General features: G+C 43.0%; 1 protein-coding gene across 1 annotated transcript in view; it reads left to right on the top strand.

Moving 5' to 3' along the window:
- The first annotated feature begins 6899 nt into the window (after window positions 1-6899).
- The window catches only part of kiaa1549lb (KIAA1549-like b), a 236516-nt gene continuing 217092 nt past the window's right edge, over window positions 6900-26323 (top strand). Inside the window, 2 exon segments of the mRNA XM_048607385.1 lie at window positions 6900-7198; window positions 7200-7389. Coding sequence (XP_048463342.1) covers window positions 6944-7198; window positions 7200-7389 — 445 coding nt within the window. The 5' untranslated portion in view covers window positions 6900-6943.

Raw genomic sequence — 26323 nt, 5'->3', positions numbered from 1 at the left:
TTTGTAGTATTCATGAAGGGGTGTTCAGTCACGTTATTTTGATCATGTATATTTATAAATTTAAATCAGTTAAGAAATGAAATTACATTGTCACACCATAACTGAACAGAGCTGCACTGTTCATACTGCATCTTATTAGCATAAATGAATTGTTTAGCAGTCAGCAGTTTGATCAGCTTTTGGAAAAAGAACACAGAACTTATAATTGAATTTTTCATTGTGTGTTGAGTTTAGTTTATATAGCAGTGAATTACTGATTATTAAATTTAAATACAGTTCTCAGATTAACTTTCTAGTACAGGATACAGGTCTATTGATTCATCATTGAATGAAGTGGGGATATGTGGAGGGTAATTTCAATCTGTTGCTGAAAAAGTGGTCCAAATTGCTGTTTTATGCCATTAACATAGTTGCAGTTAACTATGATTCAGAAGCCACGTTCTCTCCATGCTGTAGTTGAATTGTTTAGAAGCCAATGACTCAACCTTCTTCTCTCTTTAAAGCTCTTTGTAGGAGGACATGAAAACAGCACAATAAACTAAGGAGAACTTGTTTGGATTGGCCATGTGGTATTCCTGTGGAATGCCACCGAAACAATGTACTTGCTTTTACATTTCATGATATCTGATGCTCCAAAGTGCTGTACAGCCAATAAAGTATTTTTAAAGTTTCATCACCTTCTAATTATAGGAGCTGCAGCAGCCAATTTGCACACAGCATGTTCCCACAGTCAACAATATGGTAATGACCAGAGGATCAATTCTAGTGATAGTGATTGAAGGATAATTGTTGATCAGATTGGTCTGGGAAATTATCCCCATCGTCAAATAGTACTATTAGATTATTACATCCAGCTGAAAGAGGAGATGCAGCCTCAGTTTAATGTCTTATCTGAGTGATGGCCATCCAACACTCCCTCAGTATTGCATTGACAGTGTCAGTCTTGAGCATATGCTCTAGTCTCTGTCTCTGGAGTGGAAGTTCAACCCATAATGTTTGGACTCAGACGAGAAAACTACTTTCAGCCAAAGCTGAAACATAATTTGAGGGCACTTAGTGTACAATGCACTGCTTAAAAAGGGTTGGCCATTGAGGGGTAACACCACCTTCTTTCCAATCCTTCCATATTGGAAGATAACCCTGGAACAAAGGGACAATTCTAATCTCCTTCCTTACTGCAAACTATCTTCTGCAACATTGCATATATTGGCCATCATTCACCAAACAAAAATGATATTGTGTCCCAAAGCAAATTATTGTGTTCCACTGCTAATGATCCATGGGTCCCCTATCAAGATCCTCTCCCTTTTGTACTCTGGATCTGCTTACCCCATACTCCTCAAACCATGGAATTAGGCCATTAAGCCTAACTAGTCTACTCTGCCATTCCATGAGATCATGACTGATCTGATAATGCTCAACTCCACTTTCCTGACTTTTCCCTCTTATCTTTGATTCTCTTTCTCTTACTGATTAAATCTGTCTACCTCATCTTTGAATATAAATAATGACACAGCCTCTGCAATAAATCCCATGGATTCACTATCCTCAGAAGAAATTTCTCCTCAACTGAGTCTGATATGGGTGTCCCTCACTTATTCTGGTCTTAGACTCCCAAAATTGGATACAAGCTTTCTGCATCTACTCACACAAGCCAATCAAGAACATTACCTGGCTCAATAAGTTGCTCTCATTTGCCTAAATTGTAATGAGTACAGGCCCAACCTACTGAGCCTCTCCTGAAATCAGCACCTCTATACCTGCAATCATCTCTGGACTGCTATCAATGTCAGTATATCTTTCCTTAGATAAAGGGGTCTAAAGCTTTTCACAGTATTCCAGCTGTGCTGTGACTCATGCTTTGCAAGGTTTTAAAAGACCTTCCTGTTTTTATATTCCATTCCTTTTGAGATAAAGGCCAACATTTCATTTGCCTTCCTTACTCCCGCTGAACTTGTGATTCATGCTCAAAGGCCTCTAGTCCCTCTGTTCTGTAGCTTTCTGCAATCTTTCTCCCAGCCTCATTCTCCAGGGGGACTATGTTAGCTTTGACCTCTCTTCCTTTCTATATGGTTAAGGGAACTCTTGCTACGTGACTTTTTTTCCTTTCAATTTTATGCTATCTTTAACTTCCCTGGTTAACCATGGTTGGCTTATCCCCTTAAAATTCTATCTCACTGAGCTATATCTTGGCTGTGTGCCATGGACGATTTCTTAAGCATCTGCCATTGTTCCTCAACTGTCTTTGATGCTGAACTCCTTTCCTAATCTACTCCAGCTAGATCTGCTCTCATTCCTTTGTACTTACCCTTACTTAAGCTTAGCACAATTATTTCTGACCCAAGTTCCTCTAAAACTAAAATGTTAAATTCTGCCATGCTGTAATTGCCATTTCCTTGGGGATCATTACTCTGACACCATTTAATAAAACTGTCTCATTAGACATCATCTGATTCGAAATAGCCTGATTCCTGATTGGATCCATGATAAATACTCAGAAACTATCTGAAATATGCTCTATGAATTCGTTCTTGTGGCTACTTCAGCCAATCTGACTATTTCAATCTTCATGAAGATTAAAGTTGCAATTAATGTACTGTTTTTTTTAAAAAAAAATCCTCATTCTCCTGATTTATTCTCTGTCCCATTGTATAGCTATTGTTTGGGGTCCTATAGATTATTTCTACCAATCTTCTTCCACCTTTTGTATTTTTTACCTTCACCCATGTGGATTCTGATCAAAGATCATTACCTGCTATCATATTACTCTGACCAGCTTAGTCCGCTTCTTTCCTCCAGTACTCACATGTCTTATCCACAAAGATGACAACTTGGTTCCTCGGTCCCTGTTGGTCTGATTTATGTCTGGGTTTACTAACAATTAATTGGTTCTATTTTTTGGCATAGCCCTTGCAAGTGTGAGAATTACATCCTCAGGCGAATGGAGTTAAAATACACATTAACCACGTTCTCATTGAATGCTAGAACAGGCTTGATTGGACAGTAGTTGCTTTCCTGCACCCACCATTCTCTCCACCGTCATCAATTGTCAAACTTATCTTTCTTTCTAAAGGATTCAAATGCACATTGCATTGCATTGCAAAAACGCTTTCCTTTACAATGTTGCCAATTTGATATCTATCAATCAAGCATCTTTCCCCACAACCCTGCCACTCCGCACCCCCTCCCCCCCCGCCAACTGTCCTGGGACAACTTTCCTCTTCAAATCTCTGTGCTTTTCAACATTGTTGAGTAGATAATCAAGCATGAATGGCTTTCTTTCACACCAGCAAAAAAGGGTGAGATGAGCAGATGCTCTTTTTATGCAGCAAGTTGTTCTGAATGGTATTCAATTACAATTGGTTTTTGTGTTTCCCATGTCACTACATGACTGCACTTCAAAGGTATTAGCTGTATTGGGATTTCCTGAGATGGTGAAAGACGTCAGAGAAATGCAAATTCTTTCTCTCTTCCTTAACTCTTAAAATCCATGATTTTCATCACTCTTTGCATAAACCTCTTCATTACTGTCTGTAAATTTGCGTTCATTCAAAACTCTGCCTGTATCCTAAACCTTTACCAAGTCATGTTCATTTATCATTTCTGTGTTAACTAACCAGTATTAGCTTCTGGTTAAGCAATGCCTGAAAATTATAATTTCTACCCTTGTTTTCAAATCCCTGCATGCCCTTGATTAATTTCTCCATATTTATTCTATGATAATTCCCCTTATTTTCTTAAAAGTTCTGTAAAATCTCCCCTTAGGCTTCTGACTGGACCAATATTTGCCCCTCTATCAACATTATTAAAATAAATATTATCTGTCCATTCACATATTGATGTTGGGAGCTTGCTGCTGGAAAATTAGTTGCCACATTTCCTGCATTATTGCACAGAGCATAATTCAAACTCCTTGACCATCTCAAAGCAATTTGGGATATCCCTGGCACGGTGGCTCAGTGATTAGCACTGCTGTTGCATCGTGCCAGGTACCCAGGTTCAATTCTAGCCTCAGGCAACTGTCTGCGTGGAGTTCGTACATTCTCCCTGTTTCTGTGTGGGTGTCCTCCAGGTGCTCCGGTTTCCTCCCACAGCCCAAAGATGTTTAGGTGGGTTAGATGTGGGAAATGCAGGGGATTGGGCCTGGGTGGGATGCTCTTCGGAAGGGCAGTGTGGACTTGTTGAGCCAAATGGCCTGTTTCCACACTGCAGGGATTCTATGATCAGACTTTGTAAAAGGCTCTGCTTAAATGCAAATCTTTCTTTTTCCCTGATAAGGAGAACAATCCTAGATTCTCCAGTCTCTTGACATGACTGAAGTCCATCAGTCCTGATGCGAGTCTGATAGCCCTCCTTTATACTCCTTCCAATGTCTTAACTTCTTTGACAAATGCAAGTTGAGTGCTTTGTTGAAATTCATTCACATTTCTTGTTCCACTAGCTGATTCTTATTTTCTTGTATAACACAGTGTGGAGCTGGAGGAACACAGCAGGCCAGGCAACATCAGAAGAGCAGGAAGGCTGACGTTCCGGGTCGGGAACCTTCTTCAGAAATGGGGGAGGGGAAGGGGGGTCTGAAATAAAAGGGGGGGGGAGCAGTGATAGCAGGTAGGTAGTGGTGGGGATTGGTCAGTGAGGTGGGAGGAGCGGATAGGTGGGAGAGAAGACGGACAAGTCAAGGAGCCGGGGATGAAGCTAGTAAAGGTGAGTGTAGGTAGGTAGTGGTGGGGTTTGGTCAGTGAGGTGGGAGGAGAGGATAGGTGGGAGAGAAGACGGACAGGTCAGTGAAGCGGGGATGGGGGGGGTGCGCTGGTCTTGGGATGAGCTCAGGGGTGGAGAAATTTTTAAGCTCGTAAAGTCCACATTGAGACCATTGGGTTGTAGGCTTCCAAGGCGGAATATGAGGTGCTGTTCCTCCAGGTTCCAGGTGGCATCGTTGTGACACTGGAGGAGGCCCAGGATGGACATGTCGTTCAGGGAGTGGGAGGGGGAGTTGGAGTGGTTCGCGACTGGAAGGTGTTGTCGTTTGTCGCGAACTGAGCACAGGTGCTCTACAAACTGGTCTCTGAACCTCTGCTTGGCATCGGCAGTTCTTACTATCTCTTATTTTCTTGTCCTTTGTTTGTAAGTATGACCTGTTTGAATTAAATTCTGCTTGCAGCAAAAAGCTTACAGGCATCTAATTGGTTTGCACATTTTAACCCTTCTTTCATATTCCCTATGGGTTTTTATCTGAGAGAGAAAAGACCCAGAATGGGCTGCCTATAACCTTATGGCGTAGCTTTAATTTCAGGAATCAACCTTATACTCCTTTCAATAACTGGAAACCCTTTCTTGAAATATGAAGTTTTTAAAATGGTTACTCATGTCTATTTCTACAACTGCTACTGCCATAAGAACTTGCATTTATATAGCACCTTCAATGTGGCCATGCAGCACAAGGAGCTTCACAGGAATGAGACAGAAAATTGATTCTGAATCACATCAGGTGATGTTAGGACAGGTGGCCAACAGCTTGGTCAAGGATGTCAGCTTCAAGGAGTATCTTATATGAGAAGACAGGGATGGAGAGATGCAGATGTTTAGGAAGGGATTTCCAACACTCAGGGATAAGGCTGCTCAATACATGGTTGACAATGGTACAACAATTAAAATCTGGGACAAGCACGAGACCAGATTCAGAACCATGAAAGTTGGTCTTGAAAGTGTGGAGGGCTGAGGAAGTTAGTGGCATGGATGAGGCAACATAGAGGCGTTTAAAAACAAGGATAAGAATTTTAAAATTGGGGCAATCTTAGACTGAGTCACTCATTTCTGTGACACCTTTGCTGCCCATTTTAGTTTCTGCAATAAATGGGTTAACTGTGCTATTAACATAACTAAGGGATGAATATGTAAAGCAAGCTAGCCACTAATACTACAAATGTTTCTCGGCTGATATTCCTGTTTTCGCCATGAATCAGTGAGATCTGGTAAAAATCCAGTTGGTTCATACTTTGCCCTTTAGTGAAAGAAAAATATAAGGTTTGTATTGACATATTAGTAATGTCCCTGCACTAGGCAAGATGTCAATGTTCTAGGGATATGGGTACAAATCTCACCATGACAGCTGCTGAAATTTGAATTCAGCAAATAAATCTGGAATATAAAGATGGTAATAGTGACCATAACAACTGTATTGGATTGTTGTAAAACCCCATTTGGTTCATTAATTCAGAAGGGCTTCTGTGTGACTGGATTTCCTCAGTAATGTGGTTACATCTGAACTATCCTACGAAATGACCGACTCAATTAACACAACTAGGGTTAGGCAACACACGCCAGTCTTGTGGTGCAGTGGTAGTGTCCCTCCCCCTGAGCCAGGAGGACCCGGGTTCAAGTCCGAATAACATCTCTGTATACAAGTTGATTGTAAAATATCTACACCAGCGTTGTGACTAGCAGCCACAGCCTGAGAATGACTGAGGAACAAAATAGAATTCAATACATGTAGCCACACGTCTTACATTACAGTGGAGCCACGAAGAGATTTTGCTTTCACAGTGATCTGAGATTGAATTAATATCATTTGGTAATTGCAAAACAAAAAAAAATGTACATCTTGCTTGCATCTGACGGCAGAATATGAATTATTCATAAATAGAAACATGCAATGCATACTTCTGGATTGCAGTTTGGAACAGCGTTGTAAAAAAGTCCTTGGCAAGCCATGAGTTCCACGAGAGGTCGTCCTTGTCACATTTAGCTGTGCGTAGCTTTTCTCCTCCTCCTCCTCCTTTCTGGATCTAGTCAGTGGAAATCTACGTGACTTTTTTTCTCTCTCTCTCTTACCCCGAAAATAAAGCGACGTGCAGTCGCTGCAATAACAATTGCGAGCTGGATGAACGGGGAGACGCCATCGGCCGCACCTTTTCAGGATGAAAAGGACAGCAACCGAGAATATATGTTGTACAGAGTAGGACCAAAGGGAGGGAGCCACGGAGATGCATTTGTGCAAAAGCTGACCTGCGAACTCAAGTCCAGGGAGGAGGTGGCAGTTAACACTGAGAATCAGCATGCACGTCTGATTGTCTTTTATCAACAGACCCTGCTTCCCTCATTATCCTTGGAACTGATTGCAAACATGATTTTTGCAACTGTGAATCCTGACACTTGGCTGGATGCTGTAGGTAATCTGGGCAGAAGGTTCGCTCCAGGTTTTTAACCTGGCATTGGTGGCTATGTTCCTGGGGAATATAGGAGACTGTAGGTCATCAGCGGAGACCTGGGTAGAGGTGCCAGGAGGTCCTCGGCTTCAGCTCTGCACTTCGCTGCTGAACGCGGGGATGGCTGCGAGATGCATCGGATTGTACATGCTGCTGCTGTTCCAGCCCGTCTCAGCATCAAACGGTAAGCAGGAGGAGAGGGAACAAGGTGGAAGGGGCTGAGGGTGCGGGAGCAGCGTCCATGGAAAGGCGACCGTGTCCAGATTTCTAGTGATGGCCTTCTTCATAAAGTACCCCCATCAGACTGATTCTTACCGGAGCCGTGCTTACAGTTCACAAGCACATCAAGAATGTACAATTCTTGTTCAATTTACTCCGCCGTCTTTCTTTCAGATCTGCATTGATTCTAAGTGTGGCAGATTGGTATTGTTAGTGTCAGGCGATCTGTTGTTAAAGCTGTGCCCTTGGCTGAACGGTGCAATAGCCCGGAATTTGCTATTCCCCGTTTTTAAAAACGTCTCGTTGTATGGATATCAGTGAGCCCTGCTTAGTTTGTGTGAAAGAAAGAGAGTTTGCATTTGTGTGGCACCTTTCACATCTACAGTGTGGCCAACATGCTTTTGCAGCAATGAATCCTTTTTCTGAAATGTGGCCACTATCGGTAGGTAGTGCAGGAGAAAGCCCATCACCCTCTGTATTGCCATTCAGTTACACCATGGGTGATGCGTACCTTAACTCCATTGACCTGTCTTGGTTCCTTTTACTGTTAACGCCCGAGCTGAATGAAAATTGATCATTCTGACAGCTTCAACAGGTTTTTATTTGGAGAGAGTTGCAGGTTTCTATTGCCCTTTGTTTGGTATTCCTCCTGACATCAACCTGGCCCTGTTTCTCAGTTGACGCAGCACACCAGCCATCCCTTTCACCAATAATACTTTATATGTATCTACGCTATCAACTAATGTAGTCGTCTTAAACTTCTCTCTTGGATCACCACGTAAACTTCTGTACTCAAGACTAAACAAGTCTACTCCAAGTAATCTGCCCTCATCATTTAGCTTTTAACCATGGCATCATTCTGGTGAAAATGCTGTGTGCCATGTAGTTAACACCGCAACTGTTTAGTGTGCAACAAGCTCCCACAAAAAGCAGTGAATTTGCTTTTGGTGATGTTGACTGTGGGATAAAAACTGTCCATACACTGAGAAGTTCATCTCTGCTGTTCTTTTGAGTATCAAACGGTCTTTTCTCCCCCTATCTGAACCGACTGAAATACTTTTGAGGATGTATTTGAAAAATGTGCCTCTGACAGAGTAGCATTCCCTCGGTGTGCCACCTGACACTAAATATTCAAGGTATTGGTTTAAAGTTCCAGAGCCTATTTTCCAGGCCATTGAATATATAAAAAGTACTGAAGATTTTTCTAAATTGTGGTGCAGTACTGAGGGGGTGCTGCGCAGTCAGAATGTCATCTTGTAAGTGAGACATTAAACTGAGGCCTCATTTGTCATCTGAAGTTGATGAAAATGACCTCATGACACTATTTGAAGCAGAAATGCATAATTCTTTCTGGTGTGGTGTGTAATATTTATCCTTCAACCAACTCCTAAAGTAGTTTATCTAGACCTTATTGCTGCTTGTGGGAGCTTGTTATGCACTAATTTGTTCTTGCTTGCTACAATGACTGCATTTCAGGTACACTTAATTGGCTTTAAAGTACAAACAACAAAAAGTAGTACTGCACAGGAACAGGTCCTCCTGCGCACCAAGACTGTATGGATACGTGATACCTTTCTAAGCAAAAATCCTTTTATCTCTATGTGGTCCATATCCCTGTATTCCCTACCTATTCATACATCTTTGTATATTAAGTACTTTGGGTGTCCTGAGGCAAATAAATGCAGTGTAAAAATTTTAATGTTTCATCTTATTATTCCAATTTCTTTCCCCTCATAAACTTTAATGAATTGCTGATGTCATGTTGGAGCAATAGCTTCTTTGTTGAGAATAAGAGATACAGTATGCATTCTATATTTACACTTCAGGGTAAGGTTGGAATGTTTTTGTTAACCAGCCATGTTAGTCTGTAGGCATTGCTGAGTTTTTACATTACAAATAATTCAGTGGTTATAAGATCTGCTTAATGTTTCTAAGATCACTTAAAAGACTTGAGGGGTTAAGTGCAGTGAAACTATTTCCTCTGTTGTGGGGAATCCAGAATAAGGAGGAATAATCTTCAAATTAGAGTCAGGTTGTTCAGAAGTGGTATCCAGAAGCAAGTCTTTACTCCACAAACAGTGAAGTTCCTTTCCCCAATCCAAACAAGCTGTTGAGGCTGGACTATATTAAAATGAGTTCAGAACTGTTTTTGGTTTATTATGTAAAGGTCTTGAGCATTGCAGAACCAAGCCAGGTAAATGTAATTGAGCTGCACAACAACTGGTAGGTGTCTTTTCCCTAGGATGGAGGATTTCAAGACTAGAGGACACATTTTTAAGGTGAGAGAAGAGAAATTTAGAAAAGACGTGAGAGGCAAATTTTTTATACAGGTGGTTCGCATGTGGAATGAACTTCCTGAGGAAGTGATGGATATGGGCACAGTTACAACATTTAAAGACACTTAGATAAGTACATGAATAGGAAAGGTTTGGCGGGATATGGGACGGGAGCAGGCAGGTGGGAATTGCTTAGTTTGGGATTATATTCGGCGTGGACTGGTTTGACCGAAGAGGCTGTTTCTGTGCTGTATGACTCAATGACTGTAACTGTGCTGTAAATAAAAAAGTGCTGGAGACCACAATGTGTTAGGCAGCCTCCATGGAGAGAGAGCAAGCTAACATTTCGAGTCTAGATGACTCTTCATCACAACTGATTCTGGTGCAGATTCCCAGCATCTGCAGTAATTTGCTCCTACTGTATAGCAATGGTCCATTTGAATGTTGGAACAGAGCTGAAGGGTTCAATGTTCTCCTCTTGTTTCCTTGATTTGGAAACAGGTGCATGATTTCTCCCTCTACATTTAGAAATGCTGAAGTAATTATGCCCCAACACAAGCATTTCCTCCGAAGCCATGAGCACCATGAACTTCTTTGTGATGAGCTTGTCAGGATCGAAGACTAAGGTCTGGAAAATATCCTCAGGGCTTGACTTAATCAAGCAGAGTCAGCATGGCTGCATGAAATGGGGAAACACCCTTGACAAATTTGTTGGAATTCTTTTGAGGAGGTAACTGGTGGAATAGATAGAGGGAAAACAGTAAATGTAATAAATTTTGATTTCCAAAAGGCTGTTGATGAGGTAACGTGCACAAAGCTACTTAATAAGATAAGTGCCCATGGTACTGGGATGTAGTATATTAGCATGGATAGAGGATTGGCTAACTATCAGAAGACAGACAGTTAGGATAAGGAGTGGCTTTTCAAGATGGCAGCCTTTAATTAGTGGTTTGCTACAGGGATCAGTGCTAGGGAATTACAACATAGATTAATGATTTAGATGAAAGTTTGAAATTACATCAAACTAGGTGGGAGAGCTCAGTAGAGACGATGACAGAATTGCCATTTTTTTCATTCACTCATGGGATGTGGGCATCACTGGCCAGCCAGCATTTATTGACCGTCCTCAATTGCCCTTGAAAATGTGGTGGTGAGATGCTACTTGAACCACTGCAGTCCATGTGCTGTAAGTTGACCCACAATGCCCTTAGGGAAGGAATTCCAGGATTTTGACCCAACAACAGTGAAGGAATGGCAATATATTTCCAAGTCAGGATGGTGAGTGGCTCAGAGGGGAACTTGAAGTTGATGGTATTCCCATGTATCTGCTGCCCTTATCCTTCTAGGTGGAAGTGGTCATGGATTTCGAAGATGCCGAGTAAGGATTTTTGGCGAATTTCTGCAGTACATCGTATAGGTAGTACATGCTGCTGCTGTGCGTTCTTGGTGGAGAGAGTGGATACTTGTGGATGAGGTGCCAATCAAGCGGGCTGCTTTTTCCTGGATGGTGTCAAGCTTCTTGAGTGTTTTTGGAGCTGCACCCATCCAGATAATTAGCGAGTATTCCATCACATTCCTGACTTGTGCCTTGCAGATAGTTGATAGGCCTTGGGGAGTCAGGAGGAGAATTACTTGCTCCTAGCCTCTGATCTGCTCTTGTTGCCACTGTGTTTATGTGATGATTCCAGTTAAGTTTCTGGACAATAATAACCCAAAGGATATTGATAGTGAGAGACTCAGTGATGGCAACAACATTGAATGTAAGAGGCAGTGGTTTTAGATTGACCCTTACTGGAGATGGTCATTGTCTGGCATTTGTGTGGCATGAATGTTACTTCCTGTTTGTCAGCTCAAGCCTGGATTTTGTCCAGATCTTATTGCGTTTGAACATGGACAGCTTCAGTACCTGAGGAATTGTGAATGGTGCTGAATGTTGTACAATCATTGACAAACATTCCCAATTCTGACCTTATGATGGCGGGGGGGGCGAAGATCATTAATGAAGCAGCTGAAGATGGACTCTAGCCTGAGGAGCTCCTGCAGAGATGCCCTGGAGCTGAGATGACTGACCTCCGGCTATGCCAACCATCTTCCAATGTGCCAGGTATGACTGCAACCACCGGAGCGTTCGCCCCCGATACCCATTGATTCCAGTTTTGCCAGGGCTCCTTGATGCCACACTTGGTTGAATTCAGTCTTGATGTCAAAGGCTGTAATTCTCATCTTGCCTTACCTCTAGAATTCAGCTCTTTTGTCCATATTTGAACCAAGGCTGTGATGAAGTCAGGACTTGAGTGACCTTGACAGAACCCGAACTGGGCGTCGCTGAGCAGTGATGGAATATAATGAGGAAAAATGTGGGATTATGCACTTTGGCAGGAAGAATAGAGGAACTGCATATTGTTTAAAAGGAAAAAGCTGCTGAACTGAGGGTGTCGTGCATAAATCACAAAAAGCTAGAATCCAAGTTCAGTGGATAAGAGGGGAAGCAAATAAAATGTTGCCCTTCACTTCAAAGGGAATGGCATATAAAAATAGGGAAGTCTTGCTAAAACTATACAAGGCACTAGTCAGACCACATTTAGAATATAGTGAACAATTTTAGTGCTCTTATCTAAGGAAAGATAAAATGACATTGGAGGCCGTCTGGAGAAGGTTCACTATGTTGATCCCAGGCATGGAAAGATTTTCTAACAAGGAAAGGCTGAGTGGCTTGGGTCTATGTTCACTGGAATTTAGGAGAATGTGAAGACACCTTATTGAAACATATAAGACTCTTTGAGAGCTTGACAGGGTCAATGCACAGAGGCTATTTCCCTGTAGGAGAGTCTAGGAGAAGAGGACAGTCTCACAGTAAGGGGCTATCCATTTCAGACACAGACTAGGAGGAATTTCTTCTCTGAAGGTAATGAATCTACAAAATGTTTCACCACAGAGAGCTGTTAGGTATATTCAAGGCTGCGATAGACAAATTTTTACTCAGTAGGGGAATCAAGTGTCATAGTGAAAAGGTAGGAAAGTAGAGTCGAGGATTATCTGGCCATGGTCTCATTGAATGGCAGAGTAGGTATGATGGGACAAACAGCTGCTTATGCTCCTGCTGCTCCTCATCTTCTTGGAATTAAGAGAGTCCTGGCAAAGGCACATTCATTTCCTACCCTTAGCCTGAACAAATGTGCATGTGTTCAAACACCTCAGATTCCAAGGGTCAGTCACATGGCCTTATGGTCTTAAACCCCAAGTGGCATTAATTCTTTGAGAAATTTGAGGGGAATAGATGTGCAACCTGTAACTCAGAAATATGGCATTGATAGAGTGTGCATCTGATCATCTGTGGACCTGTACAAATGACGTGGTTCAGCAATGCTGAAGTAGAATAGAGTACTGGCATGTGCACAGGTTGTCAATCAGATCTTGCTCTGCGCTGGTACTGTCTTATTGGAGACTCCCAAATGGAAATACTGATTGCTCCGAGCCATGATGAATGCAGTTGGAATGCAGGAATTTTCTCATGCATTTTGGCCCGATCTCAGGCAAGCTACGGAGTATTTGTCTGTCCGGACTGCTGATGGCCAACTCGGGATATTGCTTTTCTCCTGTTTTATTGATTGCACCTATTAGGGCCTCCAGCTTTCATATTTCAGCTTGAGCCAATCCCACTTGAAAAACTTGAGCACAGAATCCAGGCTGACAGTTCCAGTGTAGTACTGGGGAAATAGTGCACTGTCAGGTATGCCATTTTTAGGACATGATATCAAAAATAGGGCACTATTTGAATGTGAACAGGAGAGTTCTTTCCAGAATTTTGACCAACGGTTACCCCTCAATCAGTCTTATCAACATAAATTTTGTGGACTGTTTTAGCCTTTACATGAGGGAGAATGTGTCTTTTTTAGAGGATTTGTGAAGAAGGTACACTGCTGGGATGAAAGAGATTTTATATGGGCAGAGATTGAGTAGAATGGGCCTGTATCTTTTGATGTTTAAAGGAATGAAAGGTGATCTCATTGAAACCATTCTTAGAAATCTTGGTATGATGGATGCTGAGAAGCTGCCTCCTTTGGCTGTAGAGTCTAGAAGTATGTGTGATTTCTCGTTTAAAACTGAGTGAGGATTTTCTTTCCTCAGCTATTTCAGAGGGCTGTGGATGCTCAGGCTCAGTGTTGAGGATAATTGGAGGTGAAGTAAAAGATAAGATTGAATCAGAGATAGTAGGAACTGCAGATGCTGGAGAATCCGAGACAACAAGGTGCAGGGCTGGATGAACACAGCAGGCCAAGCAGCATCATAGGAGCAGAGAGGCTGACGTTTCGGGCCTAGACCCTTCATCAGAAAAGGGGGAGGGGAAGGGGGTTCTGAAATAAATAGGGAGAGAGTGGGAGGCGGATAGAAGGTGGATAGAGGAGAGGATAGTGGAGATGAAACAAACAGGTCGAAGAGGCGGGGTTGGGGCCAGTAAACGTGAGTGTAGGTGGGGAGTTAGGGAAGGGATAGGTCAGTCCAGGGAGGACGGACAGGTCAAGGGGGTGGGATGAGGTTAGTCGGTAGGAGATGGAGGTGCGGCTTGAGGTGGGAGGAGGGGATAGGTGGGAGGAAGAACAGATTAGGGAGGCAGGGACGAGCTGGACTGGTTTTGGGATGCGGTAGGGGGAGGGGAGATTTTGAAACTTGTGAAATCCACATTGATACCATTGGGCTGCAGGGTTCCCAAGCGGAATATGAGTTGCTGTTCCTGCAACCTTCGGGTGGCATCGTTGTGGCACTGCAGGAGGCCCAGGATGAGTGATGGAACAAACTCAAAGGGCTGTACAGCTTACTCCTCCTCCTGTTACTTATGATTTTGATGATGAGACGTTGTTGGACAATGCTGTGAAGGAAATGATGAAATCTGCTGGATTATTTTAAAAGCGATGAGTTTGCTACTCATCTGGTCTGGCCTACATGTGAGTCCAGTCCAACACACTGTGATTGACGTTGGAATCTGAGGTGATTCAACACATTTGTTAAAGCAGTTAAGAATAGAAAATTAATGTATCCTTGCCTGTGTTCTCCTCATTATAAGAACAAGTAAGAATATTAAAGAGGGACATTAATGTCTGTGACATGGCTAAAATGTAACTGAGCCAAAGACCACTGCTTCATCAGAGATGGACACTGAACTATGAGGAGTCAGTGGGCAGTGCAAATAGTTTTATTTTGCTCTGCAAAAGAATCAACGTTGATATGTTGGAAAGGGCGTTGGTCCACCTCTGTGGATGGAACAATACAAATTGCCAAAAGCTGAGCCTTTAAATCAAAGACCATGACCACATTTTGGTGTTACACATTCTTGGCTGAGAGCCCAGGCATCCATTAGTCTCTTGACATACCTGAATCTCTGCTTGATTAACAGCTTTGGGTATCCGAACTCTGCTATCAGTTTTATAAGGTTTATTTAAACAGTGCCAAGTGATTTCAAGTGCCTGTGGTTTCAGCTGTTGAAACTTTAACAGTGTGCATAATTGATTTGGTCTGTGATAAGAAGGAGTTTTTTTCAGATTGCGGTAAGTAATCAATGTTTTGTTAAAGCTTTTTATACATTCAGCTGTCACTATGGGGTTCATTGCCTCTTTATAGTGTATTGTTGATGTATGAGCTTGGAAGTGCCAACGCCTGACATCAGCTGTTAGATGGAGAGGCATTACCTGGCACGGAAGGCATGAAAAGCCATGGTGGATGGAGGGGGTGTAGTCTGGTGTAAGGAAACATAGGGGAAAAGGGGTTATGGCTTGGTGTGGTGTCATGAGGAGCCATGGGCTATATTTGGCAGGACATACTTAGTATTGGGATAGAAGAGGGTGGAAAGGGCACATGAGATGGCATTGGTAGGGAATGGGAGTATGTGGGGGTGAGAGGGGTACAGACTGGACAACCTTTTCTGTTTTTACTGTTAACTTGATCAAAGTCTCACTGTATCGAGTAAAAACTTTTAAACAGCCTGCCTATGTACACAGTGGTACTCGAGCTACCTCTGAAGCTGACTCAGAAAATCTTCCTGGTATTCCCTCACCCACCCCTCCTGAAACAAATATCCCATCATTGTGTACACTTTCTATCACGGGTGAGCCAGGAAATTCCCTTCTTTCTGCTAGCAGGTTTGAGGATTTAAGTCTGGCGCAATATCTCCTGATGTGGCTCACTTTTTTTTCCCTAATGCTCTTGTGAAGCGCTAGTTAATGTTTTACAACATTAAAGGTGCTATATAAATATAAATTGTTGTACAAACTCCCCCTTAAATTTGCGCTTGTATCTGATATAAATGATGGCAATAAATTGAGGCATTCAAGAGGGCATGGGATGTTTATTTGGATAGAAATGATGTGCAGGGATAACGGGGGGGTGGTGCGGAGAAAGGCAGGAGATTGCATTGTAATAATTCTGTGATTCTGTGAATGACAATATATCCCTATCTTCTCTGGCATTGCTCTAACTGAGCTTAATAGACGCATTCTAACAGGAAGGAATTGTGATATTTGCAGGGTATGAAAGGAACACGACTGTGCTTGGATTATTTGTTGTTAAGTCACATGGAGTGAGGGGGTTTGTTCTGTGAGAAAAGGTTGGGCAGGTTGAACCTGTATCTGTTACAATTTAGAAGAATGAGAGGAGATTTTCCTTAGGTACTTGGCAGGATGGGTGCTTAAAAAAAAGTTTTGTCTTGTGGGAGGGACTTGAATTTGGGATACAGTCGAAAAATGAGGGATCTTTAAGGTAAGTTTGATGAATGTGGAGGCGGGGCATTGATTATTTTGATCAGGAAGGTAGTCAAGAAATATTGGGAGAAGGCTGGGAAATTGAGTTGATGTCTCAATCAGGTTAGCCATGATCTTCGTTGAATGGCAGAGCAGGCTCAAGGGGACAGTTAACATCCTCCTGCTCTTCCTTTGTATGTACACATCTGTCGCTGATGCTTCAGCCACAATGTGAGCAAAGTGACACCTGAAGGAGCCAGGAGTCATCACAATCACTTTTTTGCTACGTTTTGCAGTGGAACTCTGAACGGGGAGCAGATGGATGAATGCTTTGGGGAGTGATTCTTCTGTCAGGACTTTGTGGTCTTCTTCAGTGCATCTGATGACATGAGCAGAGTGAGATGGTTGGATCACTGCACCTAATAGTGACTCGGATCAGCTGGAACCCACTGAACTGCCTCAGGGAGACCTGACAGAATTTCTTGGAGCTTTTCCTAAAAATTGTTGGAGAATCTGTTTTCCTTCCATTGGCATTATGGGGATGGTTGGGATGTGCGAGGTTGGTGGAGGAGTGAACCAAGGGATTGTGTCCTCAGTAGCAGATAGGCTGAACAGCAAGCAAGCTGATGATAATTTTCTCTTCCTCCTTTGTTTCATAGGGGACATATTTGTGAGGTATTTCTCTCTTTACAATGCTGTCCAACATGCTGTTTTAATTTTTGATTTGCAGCATTTGCAGCATTTAGTTGAACCTTATGGTCAAAATAATTTTCCTTCTACTAAACGCTGATTAAGGCGTCAGCTGGAGTATTGTATCCAATTTTGAGCACTGCACTATTGGAATACTGAGACAGTGCACAGGAGATTTACTTGAACGGTACCAGGAATGAAGGATTGCAGCCCTGAGCGGAGACTGGAGAATTTGGGATTGTTCTCCTTAAAACAGAAAAGGTTAGAGCAGCGAAGGAACGTCAGAGCAGATTTAGTAGAGATGCTGAAAATATTGATGAATTAACTGTGGAGAAGCTGTTTCCACAGGCAGGAGGGTTAGTAACCAGAAAGGAGAGGTTTAAGTAATTGGCAAAAGGACCAGAGGGGAGATGGAGAGATTATTCAGTGAATCCTTTTAATCTGGGACATAGAATCCGAAAAAAGACGGTGAAAGGAGATTCAAAAGTAACTTTCAGCAGGGAATTGGACATGAAATTTTAAAAGTGAAAATTTTCAGGTCTGTTGGAAAAGAACAGGGGAATGGGACTAATTAGATAGCTCTTCAAAAGGGCCAGCACAGGCATAATGGGCTGAATCATTAATGGCTGTGTGAATATTCTATGTTACAATATCAATCTAAAGAATGCATAGATTGTACCTGCAGTGCTTTTGGACCTTGGGAGTAAATATGGATTGGCTTTGCTTCGTATTCCGATTGATAGTACCTGATGCTATGGAACATCTTGCTTAAACTCTTGTTTACTTCTTCAGACCTGTTAATGTCCCCTCAGCAGCTCGCCCTCAGCTGTTCACCCTTTACTTTCTGCCCTCCATCGCTGTTTCTTCTCTGTCAAGCACCTTTGGACCTTTCTAACTTAAAATTTGTAATGTAAATGCAAACTGCTGTTTCTGGCTTTGAAGCTAGAAGCTGCCTTCAAGCCCAGTTCAACAAAGTACAATAAAGAATGGTGGAGGACAGGCCATGAGCAGACTGAAACCCATTCAGTCTCTTTCTTTGAAAGTTATGTAACCGTACTAGCCTAACCTGCTATTTGTTTCTTCATTTGCACTCAACTAACTCCTACTAACTCCTGCATCTGTATTTCCCTCAACCATTCCATGTGGTGGTGAGTTCCATTTTTTCAATGCTGTCTTGGTATGGAGGTTTCTCATACAAACACACAAACTTATGGAGCAGGTTTAAGTTTTTCTGTCCTTTGATCCTGTTCGGCCATTTAATAAAGATTATAGATGATCTGATTGTTCCCTCAAATTCATGCTTCTACCTACCCTGATAACCCGTCAACCCCTTGCTTAATGAGAATCTGTCTGTACACACATAAAAACACAAACAGAAATTGCTGCAAAAACTCAACAGTTCCAGCAGCACCTGCAGAGAGAAATAGAATTAACGTCTTGAATCCAATGACCCTTTTACAGAATGGATGGTAGCTAGGAAAAATATTGACATTTATACAGAAGATGGGGTGGGGGAGGGGGAAAGTAAACAATGGATGGAGGTAGACCCCAAAGAGAGAGAAAACACAGTTGGATAGTCAAAGGAGTGGTTAAAGGTCAGTTTGGGAGAATGAATAGCTGTTAATGGGGACTGTTAGTATCTGACAATGGGTAGAAGCCCATGTGATGACAAGGCCTGGTGTGTGGGGGTTGGGATAAGGACATGGCCTCAAGCCTTAAAATTGTTGAACTTGATTTTAAGTCCAGAAGGCTGCAGAGTCCCCAAGTGGAAAATGAGATGCTGTTCTTCCAGCTTGCACTGAGCTTCACTGGAGCACTGCAGCAAAGATGTTGGCCAGGGAGCATGGTTGTGTGTTGAAGTGGCAGGCAACTGGAAACTCGAGGTCTTTCTTTTTGCGGATAGACCATAGGTGTTCTGCAAAGCAGTCATCCAGTTCTGTGTTTCTTCTCCCCAGTGTAGATGAGACCACCATTTACATAGCTGCCATCAGTTCTGAAGAAGGGTCACTGGACCCAAAACATTAACTCTGCTTTCTCTCCATAGATGCTGCCAGACCTGCTGAATTTTTCCAGCAAAGTTTGTCTTTGTTTCTGATTTCCAAATTCACAGTTCTTCAGTTTCTTTTTGTTAAGAATCTGTCTGCCTTTGTCTTAAAAGTGTTCAAAGAATCTGCTTCCATTACCCTTATAGGAAGAGTGTTCCACAGGCTCATGACCCTCTGAGAGGAGAAAAAAAAAAGGTCTAATCTGTTTTGAATGGGTAACCCCTGAATTATAACCCTTTGTTCTCGATTCTGTCATAAGAGAAAACATTTATCCTGCCAGGACACCCAAGTTTCAATCATTTTACTCTTCACAACTCCAGCAGATAAAAGCATTATCTATCCAATTTTTATGAAGGAGACAACCCATCACAAAGGTTTGAATGTAGGGGCAATAAGTAATGAGGAAAGCTAATAAAATGTATTCATCTAGTAAACCTTCGCTGACTGCCTCCAACACATTTTCAATGCAATGCTGTGCACAGTACTCCCTTTGCAGCCTCACCACTACCCTACCTAACTGAAGCATAACCTCCCTACTTTTCTAGTCAGTTCCTCTTGCAATAAATGATAACATTTTATTAGCTTTCCTCATTACTTATTGCCCCTACATTCAAACCTTTGTGATTCATGCACGTGGACACCCACCTCTGCATGTCAGAGCTCTGCAGCGTCTCACCATTTAATAGTATGCTTATGTTTATTCTTCCTGCCAAATTGGACAATTTCATATTTTCCCCTACATTATTCTCTATTTGCCATACCTTTACTCACTCAGTATCTTTTTTGTAACCTGCTTGTTTCCTGTTTACGTCTTAAATTTCAACCCATCTGCAAAATTGACTACCATACCTAAGGTTCCTTTATCTAAGACATTCATATAAATTGTAAACAGTTGATGTCCCAGCACCAAATCCTTGGCACACCATTCGTTACATCTTGCCTGAGAAAGGACCATTTCAAACTTTCTCTCTGCTTCTTGTTAGCCCAGCCACTATTCCATCTGTGTCAATTTGGTACCCTGAACATCATGAGCTCTTATTTTCCACAATAACCTTTGAGGCACCTTATATCTACTGTTTACCTATATGCACAGCATGTGTTATGTCCTCAAAAAACTTGGTTAAATGTGATTTCCCTTTTAAAAAACCATGTTGACTACCTGATTATTTTAATCTTATTCAAGTCCTCTGATATAACATCTTTAATAATACCTTCTAACATTTTCCCTATAGTAGATGTTATGCTAACTAACCTGTGGTTTCCTGATTTCTGCCTGTCTCCCTTTTCAAAGTTACACTCGCTATCTTCCAAACTAGTGGGACCTTGCTGAATAAGGGAGTTTTGGAAAATAAAAAACAATGCATAAAAATATTTCATTGGCCACTGCTTTTATGACCTGGGGGAAAAAAAAAGTACATTAGAATCCAGGGGTACTTCACTATGATATAATTCCTTAGGCCTATCACATTGGAAAACACCAGCCTCTAGTGTCGCCTGCTCTCTGATCTGTTTAGAGTGTGTTGCTTGTAGACACGATCCTGAAAATATTCTGTGAGTTTCTCATATAGGCTATTGTTGCTCATCTGACTTTACCAGTTGATATGTAGATTAAAATCTGCCATATTTTTAGAGATGCCACCAACACTACCTGCAAGGTCCCCTTCAAAGCATATGCTATTCTAACTTGAAAACGTAGTCCTGCTCCTTCACTGTTACTGGGTCAAAATTCCCTTCCTACTGGCACTGTGGATGGACCTATACCAAGTGGACTGCAGCAGTACCAAAAAGGCTCCACGGCACTACCTCCTCAATGTCAATTAGGGATGGGCAATAAATTTGGCATTTACCAGCAATGTCCATATACCACAAATAAGTAGATATGATGACTGCTAGTTTTGGATGTGCAATCAATTGGAAGTATTTGCTGTATGTTTACCCAGTCATAATGTTAAGATCTCCATTCAGTCACTCCTCCAACTTCTCCAGAAAAGAGAAAAGAGCCTGAGCCTGATCAATCCTTCCTGAAAGTCTTTTTTTGGGCAGTAAATGCCAGCCTGGCCAGTGACGCCTCCAACCAGAAGGTAATTTTTAAGAGTAAGTACAGTGATGTTAAAGAGCAGAACTGGAATGCAATTCGGGCAGTTCTCCAGCGTTCCACGTTGAGCATATCGTTGATAGTAGGTTCTCAGACTTCATTAACAGCCTTATTTACTTCACTACCACTGAAGCTTGTCCAATTACAGTTTGCCATTTTATGCCATTTTCCACATTGTTGAAAACTTAGTAGACACCAAGGAGTAAATTACGGTAGTATTTTTACTTGAGATAATAGCTAAAAGCTGGAGAGTTTTCAAGGATATCAAAATGATATCTTGTATTTCAAAGCATCTTCACATTTCTAAAATATCTCAAGGCTCTTTACGGTGTTTCATCAGATGATATTTGAAACTGAGCCACATGAGGATATATTAGGACAGTGATTAAATGCTTGCTTAGAGAGGTAGGTTTCAAAGAATGTCTTAAGGCTTGGGAAAGAGGCGGTGGAGTGGAGAGGTTTAGAGAGGAAATTCTAGAGCTCAGAACATAAAATAAGAAGGAGCAGGAGCTGGACCTTCACTCCTGCTCTATCATTCATTAAGATCATGGCTGAACTTTTAAATTTTCTTTGTTGCACCCCTCCTCCCCATTTCCTTTGATTTTTGTATATCCAAGAATGCATTCACTTGAAAAACCTTGAATATATTCAATGATAGAACACTAACAGCACCCTGAGGTAAAGAATCCAAAGTTCACAACCCTGTGAATGAAGAAACTTCCCCTCCGCTCAATCTTAAATGGCTGATGTGTACTTTGTCTGATACTTGTTTTAGACTCTCCATACAGGAGAAACATTTATTCTGCATCGACCTTGTTAAGCCCCCTCAGTATTTTATTCATTTCAGATAGATTATTGCTTCTTTTAAGTGACTGAGAAAGTAGGCCCAGTTGACCGAAGTGTCCCTGAAAGAACATCCCGCTTATCCCAGGAATTGGATTACTCTCCTATATAGACAGTGTATCCTTCTTGAGCACTGAGAGTGAAACTGGATGCAACACTCTAGATGAGATCTCACCAGCCCTAGATAATTACAGCAATTAAGTTTCAAATGGACAAAATATCAGATTCATGTATTGTTTACGATGGTATCTGTCAGTAAATTTGGAATATAATGGTTATGTCAGCAATGGTGACTGCGAACTATTGTTGTAAAAGTCCATCTGGTTCGCTCAATGTCCTTTAGGAATGGAAGCTGCCATTTTTATTTGATCTGGCCTACATATAAGTCCAGACCAACAGCAATGTTGTTGACTCTTCTCATCTCTACCTTCTCAAATGGTCTATCAAGCCAGTCAGTTCAAGGGCAATTAGTGATTGGGACCAAGGCCTAGCCTTGACAGTGATGCTCAAATCCCAAGAAACAGTCAATCACTTAAAACAAAAATCACTTCACAATGGTAGCTGTGCTGTCAACTTTCTTGGCAAGACAGCTCTGGAATTCCCTCCTAATTCTTCTCGACAATGATACTTTGCTTTTAATATAATCCTCAAAACTTTTAATATATTCCTGAAAACTTCATTGAGCAAGCTTTTGACCATTTGCTGTAACATCTCCCCTTATGTGGCCTGAGGTGTATAACCTTAAAATGCTCCTGTGAAATGCCTGTGTTAAAGAAATTGATACAAAAGATTGCAAAAAGTTAATGGGCAAATAATGTCCAATGAGAGTCGCATTTTCTTGATCTTTTGCATTGTTGTAAAGAAAAACAGCGTTGGGCTCATCTGCAGTTATTCAGGAGGCTGTTCCAATTGGGTATGTTTTATTAGGCATTAGTAGATACTGGCAAGTTTACCCCAGTGAAATCATTAAATGGTTCCAAAAAAGTCATTTTCAAAATCAGTTTGAGTGTCCTTTTCATGGCACACTCTGAAAGTGTGGGATAACACAGTGTGGAGCTGGAGGAACACAGCAGACCAGGTAGCATCAGAGGAGCAGGAAAGTTGATGTTTCGGGTCGGGACACTTCTTTGCAGTATAGCACTTGCTGTGGTTGCGGGGTGTGAGGGGAAGGGGTTTGAGGGCAGAAGTGAGGGAAATGCAAGAGATGCGGTTTTGGCCATTTTTGATCACTGGAGGGGGATGTTGCGGTCCTTGAAATAGGAGGACATCTGGGATGTCTGGGAGTGGACGCACCATCTTGGGAGCGGATGCGGCGGAGGAATTGGGAGTAGGGGATCGCATTCTTGCAAAAGAGTGGGTGAGAGGAGGTGTAGTCCAGGTAGCTGTGAGAGTCAGTGAGCTTGAAATAGATGTCAGTTTCGGGGCGGTCACCAGAGATGGAGACGGAGAGGTCCAGAAAGGAGAGAGAGGTATCGGAGATGGTCCAGGTGATTTTAAGGTTGGGGAGAAAGGTGTCAGTAAAGTTGATGAATTGTTCAAGCTCCTGTTGGGAGCACAAGGCAGTGCCAATGCAGTCATCAGTGTAGCGGAGGAAGAGGTGGGGGGAAGTGCCAGTGTAACAGTGGAAAAAGGACTGTTCCACGTATCCTACAAAGAGGCAGGTATAGCTTGGGCACATGCGGGTGCCCATGGCCACCCCCTTAGTCTGTAGGAAGTGGGAGGAGTTAAAAGAGAAGTTGTTCAGGTTGAGGACGAGTTCTTTTAAGCGGATGAGGGTGTCGGTGGAGGGGGACTGGTTAGGCCTGAGGAAGAAGCGGAGAGCTTTTAGGCCATTTGCATGGGGTATACAAATGTACAGGGATTGGATGTCCATAGTGAAGATGAGGTGTTGGGGGCCAGTGATTTGGAATTCCTGGAGGAGGTGGAGGGCGTGGGTGGTATCATGGACGTAGGTGGGGAGTTCCTGGACTGGGGGGGTATAAAATAGAGTCGAGGTAAGCGGAGACGAATTCAGTGGGGCAGGAGCAGGCAGAGACAATGAGTCGGCCGGGGCAGTCAGGTTTGTGGATTTCGGGAAGGAGATAGAAATGGGCGGTGTAGGGTTGGGGAATGATGAGGTTGGAGGCTGTGGGTGGGAGGTCACCTGAGGTGATAAGGTTATGGATGGTCTGAGAGACGATGGTTTGGTGGACAGGGGTGGGGTCATAATCGAGGGGGTAGTAGGAGGAGGTGTCGGAGAGTTGGCACCTGGCCTCGGCGATGTAAAGGTCAGTGCGCCATAGCATAACTGTGCCCCGTCCCCACCCCTTACCTGTGGGTTTGATGGTAAGGTTAGGGTTGGAGCGGAGGGAGTGGAGGGCTGCACGTTCTGTGAAGGAGAGGTTGGAGTGAGTGAGAGGGGTGGAGGGATTGAGGCGATCAATGTCGCAATGGCAGTTGGAGATGAAGAGGTCGAGGGAGGGTAGGAGGCCATGGTGGTATCCAGGAGGAGGGGGTGTGTTGGAGGCGAGAGAAGGGGTCAGCAGAGGGTGGGTTAGAATCCTTGTCAAAGAAATAGGCGCAGAGGCGGAGGCAGCGGAAAAAGAATTCGACATGCAGAGCGGTCAGTCTTCAGCAAAGGACTTACACTACACCTCCTCTCACCCACCCCCCTGCAAGAATGCAATTCCCTACTCTCAATTCCTCCACCTCCGCTGTATCTGCTCCCAAGATGAGGTGTTCCACTCCCGCACATCCTAGATGTCCTCCTACTTCAAGGACCGCAATGTCCCCCCCCACTCCAGTGACCAAAAATGCCCTCAACCGCATCTCTTGCATTTCCTGCACTTCTGCCCTCAAACATAAAAGACAGAATCCCCCTTGTCCTCCCATGTCAGCCCACCAACCTCCTCATCCAGCGTATCATTTTCTGCCACCTACAAACCGACTGCACGACCAAAAATGTATTTTCCACCCCATCCCTTATCTGCTTTTTGTAGGGACTGCTCGCTCTGTGACTCCCTTGTCCGCTCCACACTCCCCACTAACCCCACCACACCCGGCATCTTTCCTTGCAACTGCAGGAAGTGCTACACCTGCTCCTACACCTCCCCCTTCACCTCCATCCAAGGCCCAAAGCAAACCTTTCACATTGTACAGGGGTTCACCTCTACATCTGCCAGCTTGGTCTACTGCATCTGCTGTTCCCGATGTGGACTTTTCTTTTGCATCGGCGAGACCAAGTGTAGACTCAGAGACCATTTCATAGAGCATCTGCGCTCTGTAAGCGACAAACAACACCTTCCGGTTGCTAACCATTTCAACTCCCCCTCCCACTCCCTGGGTGATATGACCATCCTGGGCCTTCTCCAGTATCACAATGACACCACACGCAAACTGAAGGAGCAACACCTCATATTCTGCCTTGGGAGCCTACAGCCCAATGGCCTAAACGTAGAATTCACCAGTATTAAAACCTTCTCAACCCCGGCCTCATCCCATGACCGACCCTCCCTCTCACCCCCGCCTCCTTGACCTGACAGAACCTGGTCATCTTCTCTCCCACCAATCTGCCCCTCCTACCTCACTGACCAATCCCCACCACTGCCTACCTGCGCTCACCTATCACCATCCCACCTACTTTCCCCAGCCCCACCCCTCCATTCTCTATTTATTTCCCCTCTCCCATCCCCCTCCCCACTTTTAAAGAAGGAATCCGGCCTGAAACATCAACTTTCCTGCTCCTCTGATGCTGCCTGGCCTGCTGTGTTCCTCCAGCTCCACACTGTTGCTCCGACTGCAACATCTGCAGTTCTTGTTATCTGTGAAAGTGTGAATTTTTTAAAACATGAAAAACCCATTTTCAGCTGGATTAATAAAGCTGCACCAGACTACAGCTGTTAACTGCATCAGTGAATGTGTTAAGTCCAGGAGAACAAAATAAATAATTACTTTCTGCTTAGCCACCCATTTTGGTTCATAGATTTTACACTTATAATTTTTGCAAATTAGTTTATGCAAGAAATTGAACCATTTAATATGCTTTGGCAAATTGCAATTTATACTCAAGAGTTTTGGCTTTGAGCCTGGTTGACATGCGATCACAGTGCCATTGATCTTGCCTAATTTGCCTTTGTAGAGAGCCAGCAAGGGTTTGACAGTTGAATGGCGTCCTTCTCTGCTGTCACCTTGAATCCACATTCTATTCTTTCGTAATTTAGAGTACTTATTTTCCAAGCCT

Source organism: Rhincodon typus, chromosome 17 (assembly GCF_021869965.1).
Source record: "Rhincodon typus isolate 14 chromosome 17, sRhiTyp1.1, whole genome shotgun sequence".
NCBI lineage: Eukaryota > Metazoa > Chordata > Chondrichthyes > Orectolobiformes > Rhincodontidae > Rhincodon > Rhincodon typus.
This window is presented reverse-complemented; position numbering and strand designations above follow the sequence as displayed.